The sequence below is a fragment of the Mobula birostris genome, chromosome 3 (assembly GCF_030028105.1).
Source record: "Mobula birostris isolate sMobBir1 chromosome 3, sMobBir1.hap1, whole genome shotgun sequence".
Lineage (NCBI taxonomy): Eukaryota > Metazoa > Chordata > Chondrichthyes > Myliobatiformes > Myliobatidae > Mobula > Mobula birostris.
Genome location: NC_092372.1, coordinates 10,669,618 through 10,687,264, shown reverse-complemented (window position 1 = coordinate 10,687,264; position 17,647 = coordinate 10,669,618). Strand labels below are relative to the sequence as shown.

The 17,647-nt window shown below is 41.3% G+C and overlaps 1 protein-coding gene across 1 annotated transcript in view; it reads left to right on the top strand.

Annotated features, from left to right (window-relative positions):
• The window catches only part of LOC140194891 (methyl-CpG-binding domain protein 3-like), a 145,913-nt gene extending 128,519 nt beyond the window's left edge, over positions 1-17,394 (top strand). Inside the window, exon 7 of the mRNA XM_072252208.1 lies at positions 16,288-17,394. Within this exon, the coding sequence (XP_072108309.1) occupies positions 16,288-16,291 (4 nt within the window). The 3' untranslated portion in view covers positions 16,292-17,394. The remainder of the gene's footprint in view (positions 1-16,287) is intronic.
• The last annotated feature ends 253 nt before the right edge of the window (positions 17,395-17,647 follow it).

Genomic DNA, 17,647 nt, shown 5'->3' with positions numbered 1-17,647 from the left:
AGGCAATGGCAAACCACTTCTGTAGAAACATTTGCCATGAACAATCATGGTCAAAGTCCATAATTGCCCACATCATATGACATGGCACATAATGATGATGACTAGAACAAAGAGAACTAAAAAAAATGGGTGGGGATAGTGGTCTAGTAAGTGAAGAGAAAGATGCAAAAGAGTGGCAGAGCTGTGTGGTCAGTTCCTTTTAGACGCCCATAGACAAGAAACATTCCGTCCAAATTTGTAGATAAGAGTCAACCAATCAGATAGCCCTTATTCAAATAACGCAAAACCATGAGAAGCTTCCAGAATCATACAAACGTAACCACTTGGGGACACTCTGAACAATTGCTACACATACTGTAGCCACTAGGAAACATGCTAAACAGCTACATGTATATAATTAGTTATAAAAATATAAACACATAATTGTTATGCTGCAAAGAAAATAACAATTAAACAGTCTAATCTAACAGGATGATACCGTTGAGTGGACTATTATAGTCCTGATGAAAGATCTCGGCATGAAATGTCAACTGTTTATTTTTCTCCTGCCTGAACTGCTGCGTTCCTCTATTTTTTTTTTGGATGCTGCTCTGGATTTCCAGCATCTGCAGAATCTCTTGTGTTTAAGCATTACTGATGTGTATTTTACAATTCTCCCCTGTCTGCACCACAAGTAAAGGTATTTACGCACCCACTCTTCCCTAACCTGTTCTCTTATCACCTACCAGCTTGTACTCCTTTCCTACCTTCTTATTTTGGCATCTTCCCCCTTCCTTTCCAGTACTTATGAAGGGTCTCAGCCCGAAACATCGACTGTATGTTCCGCTCAATAGAAGCTGCCTGACCTGCTGAGTTCCTCCAGTATTTTATCTTTGTTGCTCAAAATGTTCAGCATTCACAGACTCTCTTGAGTTTAAGGTAGTTAATTTTGGTATCTTGACCCTATCACCAAAGTCCAACTGGTTTTGACGTGACCGCTGATCACTTCAAAGGAGAAGTATCAGTTCATACAAGAAAAAACATTCACAGTTACCATTCTAACTTCTGTTACTTAATACTTTCATTGACTTTTACAAGAAGAGATATGGAAGTTAAAAAAATATATTTTTGTGAAGCATTTTGTTTCCAATTGTTGCCAAGAGAGATTAGGACATATTGCATGCACTTTTTTTTTGAAAGGTCTGAATCTTTGAAATTGTGAATCTGTGGAATTTTTTGTCACAGGTAGCTGTGGCGGCCGAATCTTTATGTATATTTAAGGCAGGGTTGATAGATTCAAGTGGTTGATGGTGTAACTCCAAACGCTTGGCCTTTATTTACTTTTATAAAGGCCAAGCATTTGGAGGACCCACCATAATCAACATAGTGATGGAACGTTTGCAAGTAAATTGCCAAGATTGGAGAACAGCTCAACCTAACCACCAACCACCCGAGCTCCACATCTTCTGAATTATTTCCACTGTGAGGTAATGCTGCAGCCCTATACGACCCTGGTTAGATTAAACTTGGAATATCGCATTCAGTTCTGGTCACCTTGTTATAAGAAGGTTGTGGAATCTTTAGAGAGGGTGCAGAGGTGACTTAGCAGGATAAAGCCTGGATTACAGAGGCTGTCATATGAGTATAGATTAAGCAAACAAGCACTATTTTCTGTAGGATGAGAGGTGACCTGTATGAGGTGGCCAGGATGATAAGAAGCATAGATCAAGTGGAAAGCCACAAACTTGTTTCCAGCGCAAACATGAGGAATTCTGCAGATGCTGGAAATTCAAGCAACACACTTCAAAGTTGCTGGTGAACGCAGTAGGCCAGGCAGCATCTCTAGGAAGAGGTAGTCGACGTTTCAGGGTCCCGGCCTGAAACGTTGACTGTACCTCTTCCTAGAGATGCTGCCTGGCCTGCTGCGTTCACCAGCAACTTTGAAGTGTGAAACTTGTTTCCAGGATGGAAGTGGCTTATACAAGGGAACATAACTTTAAACTCATTGGAAGAAAGTATAGTGGAGATATCAAAGGTAAGTATTTTACACTGAGGGTGGAAGTGACAGTAGAGGCAGGTACATCAGGAATGTTTAAGAGTTTCTCCGACAGGCACATGGATGATAGAAAATGGAGGGCTATATGATAGAGAAGGGTTAGATTGTTCTTAGGTTGAATAGTTTGAAAGGTTGGCATGACATTGTGGGCTGAAGGGCCTGTATTTTGCTGTAATTTTCAGTGATCTAAAAGTGAGGAAGGCAACTGGGATACATTGAGATACGTAACTGGTTTTCTCTGTGAACTATAGCCCTGCTCCAGAATAGAGTTTAAAATCTAACAGTCTCTCAGAAAGTTCTACACCATGATTCTGGCCATGATTCTCAATCTTGGTCCTATTTAAAAAAGGGCATATAAAACCAATGGCAGGATCTTTAAGGAGCAATGCCATCATTAAGGAGCCCCACCATCCAGGATATGCCCCCCTCTCACTGCTACCATCAAGAAGGAGGTGCAGGAGCCTGAAGGCACACACCCAATGTTTCAGGAACAGCTTCCTTCCCTTCAGCCATCCAATTTCTTAATGGACATTGAACCCATGAACACTTCCTCATTGCTTTCTTTGCACTAATTTAATTGAACTTTTTAATATACTTACTGTAACTTGCAGTTTTTATTATATAGTAGTGTTCTGCTGCCACAACAAACTTCACGGCATATGCCAGTGGTATTAAACCTGATTCTGATTCTGAACCCATGATGTAACAAACATTTCACCGACAATGAGGTACACTTTGAAGTGTGGGAGACATCACACTCAAATTATATCGAGTCCAAAAACTATTCATTTTAATTATTTTAATTAGAAAATAATCTGTTCTACTGTACTTATTGTTCTATTGTAGCAATTGTCCCTTACTGCTCGTCAGAGTAGTGCCTAGGAATACTTTATACCCATACTGCACTGAATATTGACTTCAGTTTTGGGCTCGTAGTTTTTTTTAATGATGATGGAACCCAAAACCTTTTGATTCCACTCAACCATATTCAATACCTGAGCTTTTCCAATTTTTTCTTGGGCCGTAGAATAGCCATCACAGAGACTATTACAGACTGAACCATAGAAACTACAGCACAGAAACAGGCCCTTTGGCCCTTCTTGGCTGTGCCGAACCATTTTCTGCCTAGTCCCACTGACCTGCACACGGACCATATCCCTCCATACACCTCCCATCCATGTATCTGTCCAATTTATTCTTAAATGTTAAAAAAGAACCCGCATTTACCACCTCGTCTGGCAGCTCATTCCATACTCCCACCACTCTCTGTGTGAAGAAGCCCCCACTAATGTTCCCTTTAAACTTCTCCCCCCTCACCCTTAACCCATGTCCTCTGGTTTTTTTTTCTCCCCTTGCCTCAGTGGAAAAAGCCTGCTTGCATTCACTCTATCTATACCCATCATAATTTTATATACCTCTATCAAATCTCCCCTCATTCTTCTACACTCCAGGGAATAAAGTCCTAACCTATTCAACCTTTCTCTGTAACTGAGTTTCTCAAGTCCCGGCAACATCCTTGTAAACCTTCTATGCACTCTTTCAACATTATTAATATCCTTCCTGTAATTTGGTGACCAAAACTGAATACAATACTCCAGATTCGGCCTCACCAATGCCTTATACAACCTCATCATAACATTCCAGCTCTTATACTCAATACTTCGATTAATAAAGGCTAATGTACCAAAAGCTCTCTTTACGACTGATTGATTCATATTCTTTAAAGTGTCTGCTTTCAAAAGGGTAATGTTTATTTTATTCTCACAGACATATAAAGTTATGCTAATTAGAGTGTAGGATGGCAAGGTAGTGTAGTGGTTAGCCTTACAGCGCCAGTGACCCGAGTTCAATTCCTGAGCTGTCTGTACGGAGTTTGTACATTCTCCCTTTGGCTGCCTGGGTTTCCTTTAGGTGCTCCTGTTTCTTCCCACATTGCAAATGTGTGTGGGTCTGAAAGTTGTGGGCATGCTATGTTGGCACTGGAAGTGTGGCGACACTTGCGGGCTGCCCTGCACAATCCTCACTGATTTAATTTGTCAGAAAATGATGCATTTCACGAGGAATTCTGCAGATGCTGGAAATTCAAGCAACACACATCAAAGTTGCTGGTGAACACAGCAGGCCAGGCAGCATCTCTAGGAAGAGGTACAGTTGACGTTTTGGGTCGAGACGAGGGTCTTGGTCCGAAACGTGGACTGTACCTCTTCCTAGAGATGCTGCCTGGCCTGCTGCGTTCACCAGCAACTTTGATGTGTGTTGGTTGATGCATTTCACTGTATTTTTCGATGTTTTAATGTACGTGTGAAAATGAAAGCTAATCTTCAATCTTTATCTTTTCTGTTGCCTTTCAGCTTCTTACAAAATAGTTTGTGATCACGTTCCAGGAGATAATATTAGGCTATAAATTGAAAATATTCATTTGCAAATGAAAATGAACATTTTTGTCGATTTTAAATAAGAATCTAAATTATGTTTATCCCCTCATTCAATGTTCTATCCATGCTGGTCAATCACAGCAAATACTAATAGATTATAGAATTCAGTACATGATCAAATCGACTTGCAGTGGATAAGTGAACAAGGCAAGATTGATGTTGCCTCCACGTTGGATTGATGATGTGCTGTTTGAGAATGAAGGTCTTATCTCTGCTACAAGCTATATTATCTATTATATGCTTTAAGTGCTTTGGCCAGCATTGATATTTTATAAGCCACATGCGTCAGCATTTCAAATTGCCAAGTCCTTGTGCCTTGTAAGCATATTAGAATAATGATACCACTGTAAATATACAGGTTTACTCCAGCTGCAATATGATTCATTTGCTGCTGAAATGTCAATTGAAGCTCTCCTTTGTAGTGACAAAAATATTACTGTTCAAATCTTTATTTTCTCAATATTTCTGCAGTGGTCTCTAATCCTGGCTATTTGAATACTTTAAAAATTAATTTGACATTTCAGGCCCCACGGTAGCATAGTGGTTAGCACGATGCTATCACAGCTCGGGGCATTAGAGTTCGGAATCCATTTCCAAAGCTGTCTGTAAGGTGTTTGTACGTCCTTACTGTAAATGCATGGGTTTCCTTCCACAGTCCAAGAAAGTGTCTGTTAGTAGGATAATTGGTCATTGTAAATATCCTGTGATTAGATTAGAGTTAAATAAATGGGTTGCTGGGTGGGTCAGCTTGTTGGGCCTATTCCACGCTCCAATCTGTATTTTCTCAATATTTCCACAGCACTGCTGCCACAAAGATAACAAATTAAACAATATATGCCAGTGATATTAAACCCAATTCTGATTCTGGATCATGGCTATTTTAAGGGTGTAAACAATAATTCAATATAATATTTGCCTTTGTATCGACTATTCATTGTGCATACTACACATCCTGCAGAATGCCTTTTCTAAAAGCTCTCTTCTGGAAAGTATGGTAGACATATGAAAGCAAGAAAACTTCACTCCATCTTAAAAGTGTCTTCCCCCAGGTAGTTAATCTGATTAACCATTCTAGTTGGACCCCCCACACATTCTATTTATTAGCCCCACCACTGCAGTGCACTGTAAGCACTTTAAGACTTTTAGATTGGTACATGGAGCTTAGTAAAATAGAGGGCTATAGGTAAGCCTAGTAATTTCTAAGGTAGGGACATGTTCGGCACAACTTTTTGTGGGCTAAAGGGCTTGTATTGTGCTGTAGGTTTTCTATGTTGCTAAACCACTTTTTATAATGTTTACATTGTAAATACATGCTGGTATTTATACACATTTTACTCCAAATCCATACTTCAACATCTAATTTCATATTGTACAATACAGTGCAAAAGTCTGAGGCATTTATATATCTAGGATGCCTAAGACTTTTGCACAATACTGTAGTAATTTTAAGTATTGCACTGTATTGCTGCTACTGCAAAAAACAAATTTCATGACATCAGAATCAGGTTTAATATCAGTGGCATATGTCGTGAAATTTGTTCACTTTCCTGCAGAATTATGATGGGGACATAGAGAGAGCTATAGAGACATCAACATAGAGACAAAACTGAATTATAGTAAATGTAAATAAGTAGCGCAAAAACAGAAATTAAAAATGTAGTGAGGGAGTGTTCATGGATTTAATGTCCATTCAGAAATCAGATGCAGAGGGGAAGAAGCTATTCCTAAACATGTGTGAGTGATGATACACCTAATTCTGATATGGGCCTCTGTTGTGGACTGAGAGCGTGAGGGACCAGAGAGAGGGGGATCATGGTTAGGAAAAGGGGAAGGAAGGGGGGAGGGTGGGAAGCACCAGAGAACATTCTATAATGATCAATATACCTATTATTTGGAATCAAATTACCTTGCCTGGTGTCTCAGGGTTGTGTGTTTGCATGCATGCAAACCCCCCACCCCACCCCTGGCACTCCTTCTCTGCCACCTGTACCCACCCTCCCGCGACAATCCACCCTCGCCATCCCCAACATTCTTTGGTTCCACCAGATTTACAAACTCTCTCTCAACTCCACCTTGACAAATACATCACTGTGCAAATGTTTCAGGCATCCTAGCTAGATATATGTACCTAAGACTCTTGCACAGTGCTGTGTATCTCTATATTCTGTGTAATTGTTGTATGTCGTGCCTGATCAGCACACCACAGTAAGTTCCTAATAAATATGAATGAATGTACATGGTGAATAAAGTTGATTCTTGATCCTTCCTTTTTTGTGGCAGCAGTACAGTGAAATACATAAAATTACTACAGTACTTAGCAAAAGTCTTAGGCACCCTAGCTATATGTAAGTGCCTAACACTTGCACAGTACTGTATAAGAGTATATTAATCAATTTATTTATTGAGGTACAGCATGGAATAGGCCCTTCCGGTCCTTTGAGCCATACCGCCCAGCAGAACCCCGATTTAATCCTAGTTTAATCACAGGGCAATTTATAATGACCAATTAACATACCAACCGTGTGTCAGTGCTGGGTATATCTACACCCGTACCACATTTTTGGACACATTTTGGTTTTTGAACTGTGGGAGGAAACCTACACGGTCACAGTGAGTGAGAACATACAAACAAACTCCTTCCAGGCAGCGACGGGTGGCTGGTACTGTAAACCATTGTGCTAACCACTGCATTACTGTGCTGCCCCAACACTATCCCATCTGTTTTCTTTTTCTACTTCTGCTGCCTTTTCACTGGAATTATTCTGATAGAGAGCTTCATATATCGTGCTCAGTCTCTGTTTTCATCATTTAACGTGAATTACCTTTTTGTGCTTGTTCCTCTGGATTCCAGCACCTAGTATTTTTATTTTTTCATCCAGTTCATTTATTTTTATTTGCTGTAGCGGGTTACTGTGGCAGAGTACAACAGCGCTGCTGCCAGTGATGCCTGTTCTGCCCTGACTGTGAGCGCTGTCTTTGTGGAGTCAGCGTGTTCTCCATGAACTATAGATTCATAGAGAGATGCCACATAACAACAGGCCCTTCAGCCCACTAAGTATTCAGATTAATGATTACGATTTGCTGCTCCATTGCAAAGTTTCTTTGAGCTTTGCCTACCCTGAAGAAATTTTAATCTTCTCTTTGATGGATCTTCATTGAGACCCTCTCTCACTGCTCCCCCTCTAGGAACTCCGCTGTCCTCTGACTCTGTGACCATGTCCTCGCTTGCTACCACAGCTCCTCGCCTGACTATCACCTCCCTCTGGTACTGCTCCTCTCCCATTGTCCACTCTCCTACCAGCCCTTTCAACTATCTCCTCCCAGCTTCTTCCATCATACCCCCACCCACCTACCTCCCTCTCAGCTGGTTTCACCTATTACCTTCCAGTTTCTTCCTTCATCCCTCCCCCTCCCTACCCACCTACCTTCCCCGTCACCTGGTTTCACCTATCACCTCACAGCTTCTTCCATCATCCTCCCTCCCCCCCCCCACCCACCTGCCTTCCTCACCTCACAGCTACTTCCTTCAGCTCCCTCCCCCACCCACTCACCTGGATTCACTTGTCACTTTCCAGCTTATACTCTTTCCCTCCCTCACATCTTTTTAGCTTCTTTCCCCCTTCCTTTCCAGGGCCTCGACCCAAAACATCAGTTGTTCATTCCTCTCCATAGATGCTGTCTGACCCACTGAGCTCTTCCAGTGTTTCATGTGTGTTGCTCAGTTAAAAAGTAATGTTCCTATTTTTTGGGAACAATATAGATCAAAAGCATGAATAATGATTTATTATCTACTTACAAAGTTCAAAGCAAATTTATTATCAAAGTACAAATACAAGAAGGGAAAAAACTAATAATAATAAATAATTAAATTCTTAATTTAATTATTCATGGCTGGTAGGGGTAAGGGCGGCTGTGGTTCCAGTGCAGGTGGATGGAAGTAGGCAGTTTAAGTGGTTTTGCATGGACTAGATGGACCAAAGGGCCTGTTTCTGTGCTGTACTTTTCTATGATTCCATGGTTCAACAGCCTGATGGTTGAGGGTAATAACTTACATATGATGTATCAGTACGATGCTTTTATTATAGTCAACAGCATAGCGACTGCTCATTCTCATCATTAAATTCAGCATTATTCATATATTCCAACACTGAGATCTGTTTTACTTGTATGTGTCCAGATGCCATGTAAATGGTCTTATTTCTGGACATCTAAATAAAACCATCAATTAATTTGAATCTCTTTACCAAATTCACTGCAGTTACCAGAGTCTTGCTGAAAATGGAAAGCTGGTCTAATCTGTTAGCATTACTGACCAGCAGATGTTAAAGGGTCCATGAAAAGAACTGTTGAAAACATGACACTTGCTGGACCAGAAGCATCTGTAATCATGTTGTATCTGAAAATAAAAAAATAAAAGTTAAATAGACAAGACATAGAGAGCTATAGTGCTAATACAGACAGATGGGACTGGTATTGATAGGCAAAAAGATCAACGTAATTGTGGGCCAAAAGGCCTGGTTTTGTACTGTATGACTTAGAACATAGAACACTACAGGCCTTTTGGCCCAGTTAATCTGATCTATGATCAATCTAACCCTTTCCTTCTGCACAGCTCGCTGTCTACTTTCCTACCATCCATGTGCCTGTCCAAGAGTTTCTTAAATGCCCCCCAATGTATTTGCCTCTACCACCACCCCAGCAGTGTGTCCCAGGTACCCAACACTCTCTGTGTATATAATTTAAAAAACTACCACCCCCCATACTTTCCTCCAGTTACCTTGAAATTATACCTTCTGGTGTTAGCTATTGCCTTGCTCGGAAAAATATCTCTGGTTATGCACTCAATCTATGGCTCTTCTCATGATGTACACCTCTATCAAGTCACCTCTCTTCCTCCTCTGCTCTAAAGAGAAAAGCCCTAGCTTGCTCAACCTATCCTCATAGGACACCCCTCTAATCCAGGTAGCATCTGGCTAAATCTTCATTTTCAGTCCTGCAGAAAGGTCTCGGCCCAAATTGTCCGTTGTTTATTCATTTCGATAGGTGCTGCCTGTCCTACTGAGTTCCTCCATCATTTTGTGTGCGTTGCTGTGGATTTTCAGCATCAGCAGACTTCCTCATGTTTAAGGTATCCCAGACATCCCACCCTGCAAAAACTCATTTCAGGGAGGTAGCACCATCAATTTGCGGGAGACTTCCGGGAGAGGTGGGATGTCTGCAATAGAGTAGCTCCTTAGCAGCCAGCCAGCTAGTTTAAATAACATTAGCTATGCTAATGAACGAATGACACCTGTTAAACTCACCTCAACATGACTTTGACAGTCTTAACCCACCATGGGCAATAGAAAAGTCACTGTTGCAAACAGTGCCGCGAGCAACACTATCATTATTCTGAGCCCTATTAGGCAGGGGTACACTTTAGAGTAGTCTGGGGTGACGTACGTTTTATATTTTCTTTTTTTGGAACACTCTCGCTCGCTGTCTCGTTTGTGGTCGCTCTCACTCGCGCTCTCACTCTTGCTCCTGCTCTCGCTCTCTCGCGGTTGCTCTCGCTCTCTCGCGCTCGCTCTTGCTCTCATTCTCTCTCGCGGTCGCTCTCACTTGCGCTTGCTTTCTCGCTCTTTCTTGCACATTCTCTCACACTCGCTCTCAAAAAAAAATCAATTTCCGGGACATTGTATATAAATTACGGGCATCAGGGAGCCACTATTAATATGCGGGAGACTCTCGGAAGTTCCGGGAGAGGTGGGATGTCTGATATCCTGGTAAATCTCCTGCACTCTCTAAAGCTTCCATGTCCTTCCTATAATGAGATGACCAGAAATGAACACAATGTTTAAAGTATGGTCTAACCAGTGTTTTAAGTAAGTTAGAGAAAGTTTTTTTTCTATCACGTGTCCCTAATATTAAAATTAATAGTTAATTCAGAGCTGGCGTTTAATATATCACACATTTTTACCTTGATTGCACTGTGTTCTATAACCTTAGAGGTGCAGCAGCTAATAGCATATATTTGAAGCCTTTCATGAGCATAGATTAGCAATACTTGGAATTGGAAATGTTACATCTTTTTGTAATTTTGATATCTCATTACTTTCTTCTCATTTATAAGAAGAATTTCATTAACCAGCAGGTGGTGAATCTGTCAGATTCATTGCCACAGACAACTGGAGGACAAGTCATTGGGTATATTTAAAGTGGAGTATTCTTTGTGTACTCTTCCATTGATACTGCCAGGCCCGCCGAGTGCCTCCAGCATTTTGTGTCTTGCTTAGATTTCCAGCATCTGCAGATTTTCTCTTGTTTATTATTGGACATTTCTGCCCTCCTTCAGGACTGCGAAGGAAGGTGAAAGGTGCCAGAATAAAAAGGTGGGCGGGGTGGGGTGGGGAAGGAGGGTAGCTGGAAGGTGATAGGTGAAGCCAGGTGGATGAGAAAGGTCAAGGACTGGAGATGAAGGAATCTGATAGGAGAGGAGACTGAACCATACAAGAAAGGGAAGGAGGAGAGGACCCGGGGGAAGTAATAGGCCAGTGGGGAGAAGTAAAAGCTCAAAGTGGGGAGTAGAGGGAAGGGGGGAATTTGTTTACTGGAATGAGAAATCGATATTCTTGTCATTACTTTGGAGGATAGCAGCTGTTGATCTACCACCCCGAGGGTGCTCTGCTCTTAGCACAAGAGGAGGCCATGGATTGACATGTCAGAACAAGAATGGGAATCGGAATTAAAATGTTTGGCCACTGGGAAGTCTTGATTGTGGTGGTACTCAACAAAACAGTCATAGAGAAAGCTTTTTGGTGCATTGGACTCCTGGATTTACAAAGGATGCTTGTGCAGGATATACTAATTTGCTTGCTGTGGACAAAGCTGAACAAAAGAATAGAGTTAGAATACATTATATAAAGATTTCAGTTTTAAATCAACATTTCACACTTGCCTGCATTAAATTTGATCAGTCATTTTTCAGCCCATTTATCCAGCTGATGCAGATCACTCTGCAAGCCATGATAGCCCTCCTCACTGTCCACTGCGCCCCCAATCTTGGTGTCATTCACAAATTTGCTGATCCAGTTAATCAGATTATAATCCAGATCACTGATATAGGTAACAAACAACAATGGACACATCACTGACCCTTGTGGTACTCTACTAGCCACAGGCCTCCAGTCAGAGAGGCAACCATCTGCCACCACTCTCTGGCTTCTTCCACAAAGCCAACATCTAATCCGATTTACAACCTCATCTCAAAGCCGAGCATCTGAATCTTCTTGACCAACCTCCAATGCGGGACCTTCTCTAAATTCTTTATCTAGTTTCTGTGCAAATTGGCAGAACAACAGCACTATATCGAAGAGCAAAGAGGTCAGCTAAGCGTCTGAAAATGTATGATAGCAGATTCATCTGAAGTCATACTGTACTCTCCAATTAATTATAGGTTCAGTGCTAAATAAGTGGTTGAGTAGAGATATGTCTCTACCCAAGGAGGGGGAAGGCACTCTTTCCTTCCACTAGCCTACTGGTCATCCTTGCGCAAGGTGTAGCACCTGCTTATTCCACCCCCCCCCCCAAAAGATCAGGGTCACATGAAGTCATGGGAGCAGGTCCTGGAAGGTCATACGAGCAGCTGGTCCATACCAGCTCCTGGCCTTCACATGTAGCCTAGCTACCAGGTCTGACAGAAACGTTTCTACCGACAGGAGAAGGGGCAAAGGCGGATTACTGGTGCCTTAAAACCTGTTGCTTCAGATAGATGGGGCATGTCAGCTGCAGGAGAAGGAAAAATCTGATTTCAAACCTCTGCTGTCTTGTGGCCATACCCACTCATGGGGAAGGCTTCAGGAGTAAACTCTGAGGGAAAAATCCAGAGCTCGAGTCCCTAAGGCAGTCCTATGTTAAGTTCAAAGTGACTGGCAACTCTTGAGACACTGCTGGTACTAAATTATATCGGTCTCTGCCATTCCTTTGGGTTCATCAGATGCGTGGAGAGGGGAAGCTTGCTACATGGGCAACAGCTTGCTCTCCATATTGTACTGCCCCGGCTTGCGTAACTAGACAGGTAGGATAAATATCCATGGCCAACTCTGACTAATGGAAGCCTCAGCAGCAGTGGCAGCATATCATTTCCTGGTTATGCAACCACTGACGCCAAGCAGATAACCTCTGAATGGTATTGGTAACGGTTGGGGTCACCCGTCTTATAAAGACACTGCCCAGAAGAAGGCTATGGCAAAACATTTCTGTAGAAAAATTTGCCAAGAGCATTCATGGTCATGAACAGATGGAAGACCATGATCGCCCACGTCATAAAACATGGCACATAATGACGATGATGCTAAGTAAGACCATAAGGCACAGCAGCAGAACTAGGCCATTCGGCCCCTTGAGTCTGTCCCACCATTCCATCATGACTGATTTATTTTCCCTTCCTGCCTTCTCTCCATAACCTTTGATGCCCTTACTAACCAAGAACCTGTCCTCTCCTGTCAGATTCCCCCTTCCCCAGCCCTGTATCTCTTTCACTGATCAACTTCCCAGTTCTTCACTTCACCCACTCCTCACCCTCCTGGTTTCATCTATCACCTTGTGTTTCTTCCTCTACTCCCCCCATCATCCTACTCTGATTCCTCATCTTTTTGTCTCTAGTCCTGATGAAGGGTCTCCGCCCAAAATATTGACTGTAGTCTTTTCCATTGATGCTGCCTGGCCTGCTGAGCTCTTCCAGCATTTTGTGGGTTTTGCTTTATGTTTATCTATTGCTACCTACCTGAGACACCACTTTTAAGGAATTGTAGATCTTGATACCTATGTCTCTTTATTCTACTGCCTTTCTCACTCACTGCCCTTGCGTTCCCTGTGTAAGTCCTATTCTGGCTTGTCCTTCGAAGTACAGCACTTCACACTTATATGCATTAAATTCCGTCTGCCAATTTTCAGCCCATTTTTCCAGCTGGCCCAGATCCCATTGCAAGCTTTGATAGCCTGGGAAGCTTTCTTCTGGCTGTTCCAGTTTCCTTCCACTTTCCAAAGACATATGTGTTAGTATGTTAATTGGTCACATGGGTGTAATTGGGCAGTGCAGGCTGATTGAGCTGTGAGGACTGTGTCTCTAAATTTAAAAAAAATTAAACAAGGAAGACATTGTCCTGAAATATGGTCCTAATTTGGACAGATTGAATTAATATTCATAGGCAAAAAAACCCAACATGTTCCTGATGGGCCAAAGGGCCTGGTTTTGAGCTGTATGTTCAAGATAAAGTTCATTTATCATCTGACTGTATGTACATACAACAAAATGAAACAATTTTCCCCCAGACCATGGTGCACCCACAAAAACTGGAGAGGGTTCAAAGGAGGTTCATGAAAAAGATTTGAGGTTGAATGGCTTGTCATATGAAGAACGTTTTAATGGCTTTGGGTCTGTTTTCACTAGAGTCCAGAAGAATGATGGTGACCACATTGAAACCTATCAAATGGTGAAAGGCCTTGATACAGTGGATTGGAGAGGGTGTTTCCTATGGTGGGGGGAGGTCTAAGATCAGAGGACATGGCCTCATAATAGAGGGGTGTTCTTTCAGCATGGAGATGAAGAGGAATTTCTTTAGCCAGAAAGTGGTGAATCTGTGGAATTCTTTGCCAAGGCAACTGTGGAGGACAAGTCTATGTATATTTAAGGCAGAGGTTGATAGATTTTTGGTCAGGGCATGAAGGAATATGGGGAGGTGGGATATTGGGGCTGAGAGAAAAATTGGCCTGGTTCTGTTCTAATATCATATGGTCTTATGGGCTAAAACATATCACACACAGCACATAAAATACTACCACAAATAAGTTCATAAAATATAATTCAGAATGCATGTAATGCGCAGTACAGGTGGGCAGCACAGTAAGTAGCTCGCTGTCCTAGTAACGAGACCTTGATGGTGGCAGAGTATTCATTAGTTTGACAGCCTGAGGGAAGAAGTTGTTACCCAATCTAGCATTTCTAGTTCTGATGTTCTTGTACATCCTTCCTGACAGTAGTGGGTCAAAGAGATTGTGGGATGGGTGGTAGGGATTCTCAACAATGCTTTGGGTCCTACATCTACAACACCTCTGTTAAAAGTCACAAGATGGTCGTCTTGGTGGGTCTTTAGTATCCTTTGTGGGGTCTTGCAGGGTGCAGCTTCCATATCACACAATGATACAGCCAGACAGGATACTCTTGATGGTGCTCCTGGAGAAAGTTGGGACGGAGAGCTTTGTACACGTCAATCTCCTCAGAAAGTGTAGATGCTGCAGTGCCTTTTTAACTAGTCACTGGCAGCCAACCAGAAAAGGGTCCTTTTATTCCCACTCGCTGATTGCTACCAATCAGCCAATGCTCTAACCATGTTAGTAACTTTTCTGTAATACCATGGGCTCTTAACTTGGTAAGCAGCCTCCTGTCTGGTACCTTTATTTATTGAGTAACATAGCACAGAACAGGTCCTCCCAGCCCAATGAGCTGCATGAGCCAGCAACCCACCTATTTTAACCCTAACCTAATTACAGACTAGTTTACAATGACTAATTAGCCTATTAACCGGTTCATCTTTGGCCTGTGGGAGGAAACTGGAATATCTGGAGGAAACCCACATGTTCATGGGAAGTAACAAGCAAACATGCTTATAGAGGACACCAGAACTGAACTCTGAAATCCAATGCACCAAACTGTAATAGCATTGTGCTAACTACTACGCTACTGAGGTAACCCAAATGAAAGTTGAGCAATGAAAAACCACTTGCTGATAAATTTGTAATTCTGTAAACTGGTTCTGCAAGAAGATCCCAGTTATACCAGATGAAGAGGGTGTATTAATACCAGATAAGGCAGGACCAACATGCTGTTTCCAAAGGTTAAATTATTTCTGTTCAATTGTATTTGCTCAGCTATTCAGTGTAACTGAAGTTAATGGTGTATCAGGATGCTTAGTGACATTGCAGAAATCTCTCATTCCTTGTTTATATAATTGAATCTATTATGTAAGTTGCCTAAAGTGCGGGAGGAAGACATTTAACTGACCTTGTTCTTGCTTTTTGAATGAACTGTTTGAATAGACTGTGTGTGTTCCTTCCCTGTTAAGTGTGCAATTTTGTTCACATATTTTCTGTTTTTATCGATGCACAATAACAGACGCTGTTACAGCTTGGGGCATTGGAGTTTGGAGTTCAATTCTGGCTTCATCTGTAAAAACAAAAGTTTGTATTTTCTTCCTACATGCCAGTGGGTTGGTGTGCTGGTTTCCTCACACAGTCAACAGAATTGGAAATTGTTCCGTGATTAGGCTAGGGGTTAAGTCAGTAGGTCGATGGGCACAGCAACTCATTGGGCTGGAAGGGCCTATTCTGTGCTGAATTGCCAAATAAAATAAATTGTCTCCCATTGTACTTCCTCAGGCAGCACATTACAAATCATAACCTATGGACTCACTTTCAACGACTCTGCAACTCATGCTCTCAATATTGGTTATTCTTTCTTTATTATTGTTTGTTTTTTATCCTGTAATTGTACAGTCATTGTGTGTAGATATTGATTGATTCTATTGTGTTTCATTGTATCTACTGAGAACGCCCACAAGAAAATGAATCTCAGGGTTGTATATGGTGACATATCCATACTTTGATAATAAAAAGAACAGAGAAATGCAATTGAATAAATGAAAAATTACACAAAAACTAGTTAATTGGTTACATGGATGTAATTGGACCAGAAAGGCACGCTACTGTGCTGTATCTCTTTTAAAAAAAAATCTCAATTATATTTTAAATCTGAATCACTATGTTTTTCTATCTTTGCAGGTAATAACATTCCATTCGCACTCAAAAACCTCAAGCCTGTTTAATTCACGGCTATGTGCAAGCACATAGGATTGAAAGATATTAGTGCAACTTTGGCAAGACATTAAAAGCACCAATGTACTACTTGGATCTTTTATTATATTTTTAAAAGGGTGGAAATGGACAGGTTTATGTAACCACTTCATCGTTGACTTCACTGAATTATGCAGACAATTACAGCCCCAACCTCTTTCACTTCAGCCATCATGCTGGGCAGGGAGGAAACCTCTCCCTTTTGTACATTGGATTCGGGAAGGATTATGCCTGGACCTCAATTTCTTACAGTATTTTGAAGCCTTCTACAAACCATGAATGACTAAAGAATCCAGTTCTAATTTTTATATACAGGAATTGATATCATTGATTTCAATTGTGGGCCAGCTGAAGCAGAGTAAGCAGAATGAATCACTTGTAATGAAGAAACATTGGAGCTTGAATACACTTGCACCATTCACTTTCTGAATTACATTTTTTCTTTCATCCCCTCCCTGGTCTCATAAAGTTGAACCCCGCAAACACCAGTACTAACTTGCCCACCCCTCAACCCCATACCTATCCCTAAACATCCAACCACTACCATTATTAGGTAGCCCGCTAATATTAGAGACTCGTGAATGACTTGATTAGCAGCATAACTTAGGACCAGCAAACCTTCAGTGAGGGCATACCGTTAATTTCATGAAAACTAGGGTGGAAAACATGCAGTGTTATAGGCTGAATTCAATGTGATACTTTTCTCGGGCTTCAGATTCTATTTAATAATTGAATATGTGATACATATATTTTTAAAATTAGGTCCTTTTCTTTGGTTAATAATATCTTTGTAAAAGCAATTGAATTCTGTGACACTGTGCAATGAAACATGCTCTTCTAGATACTAGAAATATTTTTGTGCTGTATATAAGTAATTTGTCCATTTATCATGTGGCCTAGGATTTGATAACCTACGGCTTTATTACTGAATAAAGCAAAAAATTATATATATATTTAAAAAATATATAATTATTTACTGAAAGCACCTGTACAATCTATTATGACAAAATAAAGGACTTGGTTTACATTTGGGAACTGGCTTGCATTGTCTGTTGTTGATTGTAAACTGTTATTTCTTGATTGATGAACTTGCGTATATTTTTCTCTGTGTCTTTTTACACAGAATGGTTGCTCTCATGTAGCGCAGCTCGCTTTTGAACAGATTTCTTCCAGGTGTATCTACTGAGTGCAATGTCCTCCCAGTGCTTAGATGAAATCTTGAATTCCTTCAGGCTGATTTTGATGTTAGGTGAAATATTACAGCACTGGCCAACGCAAGCGGACAGAG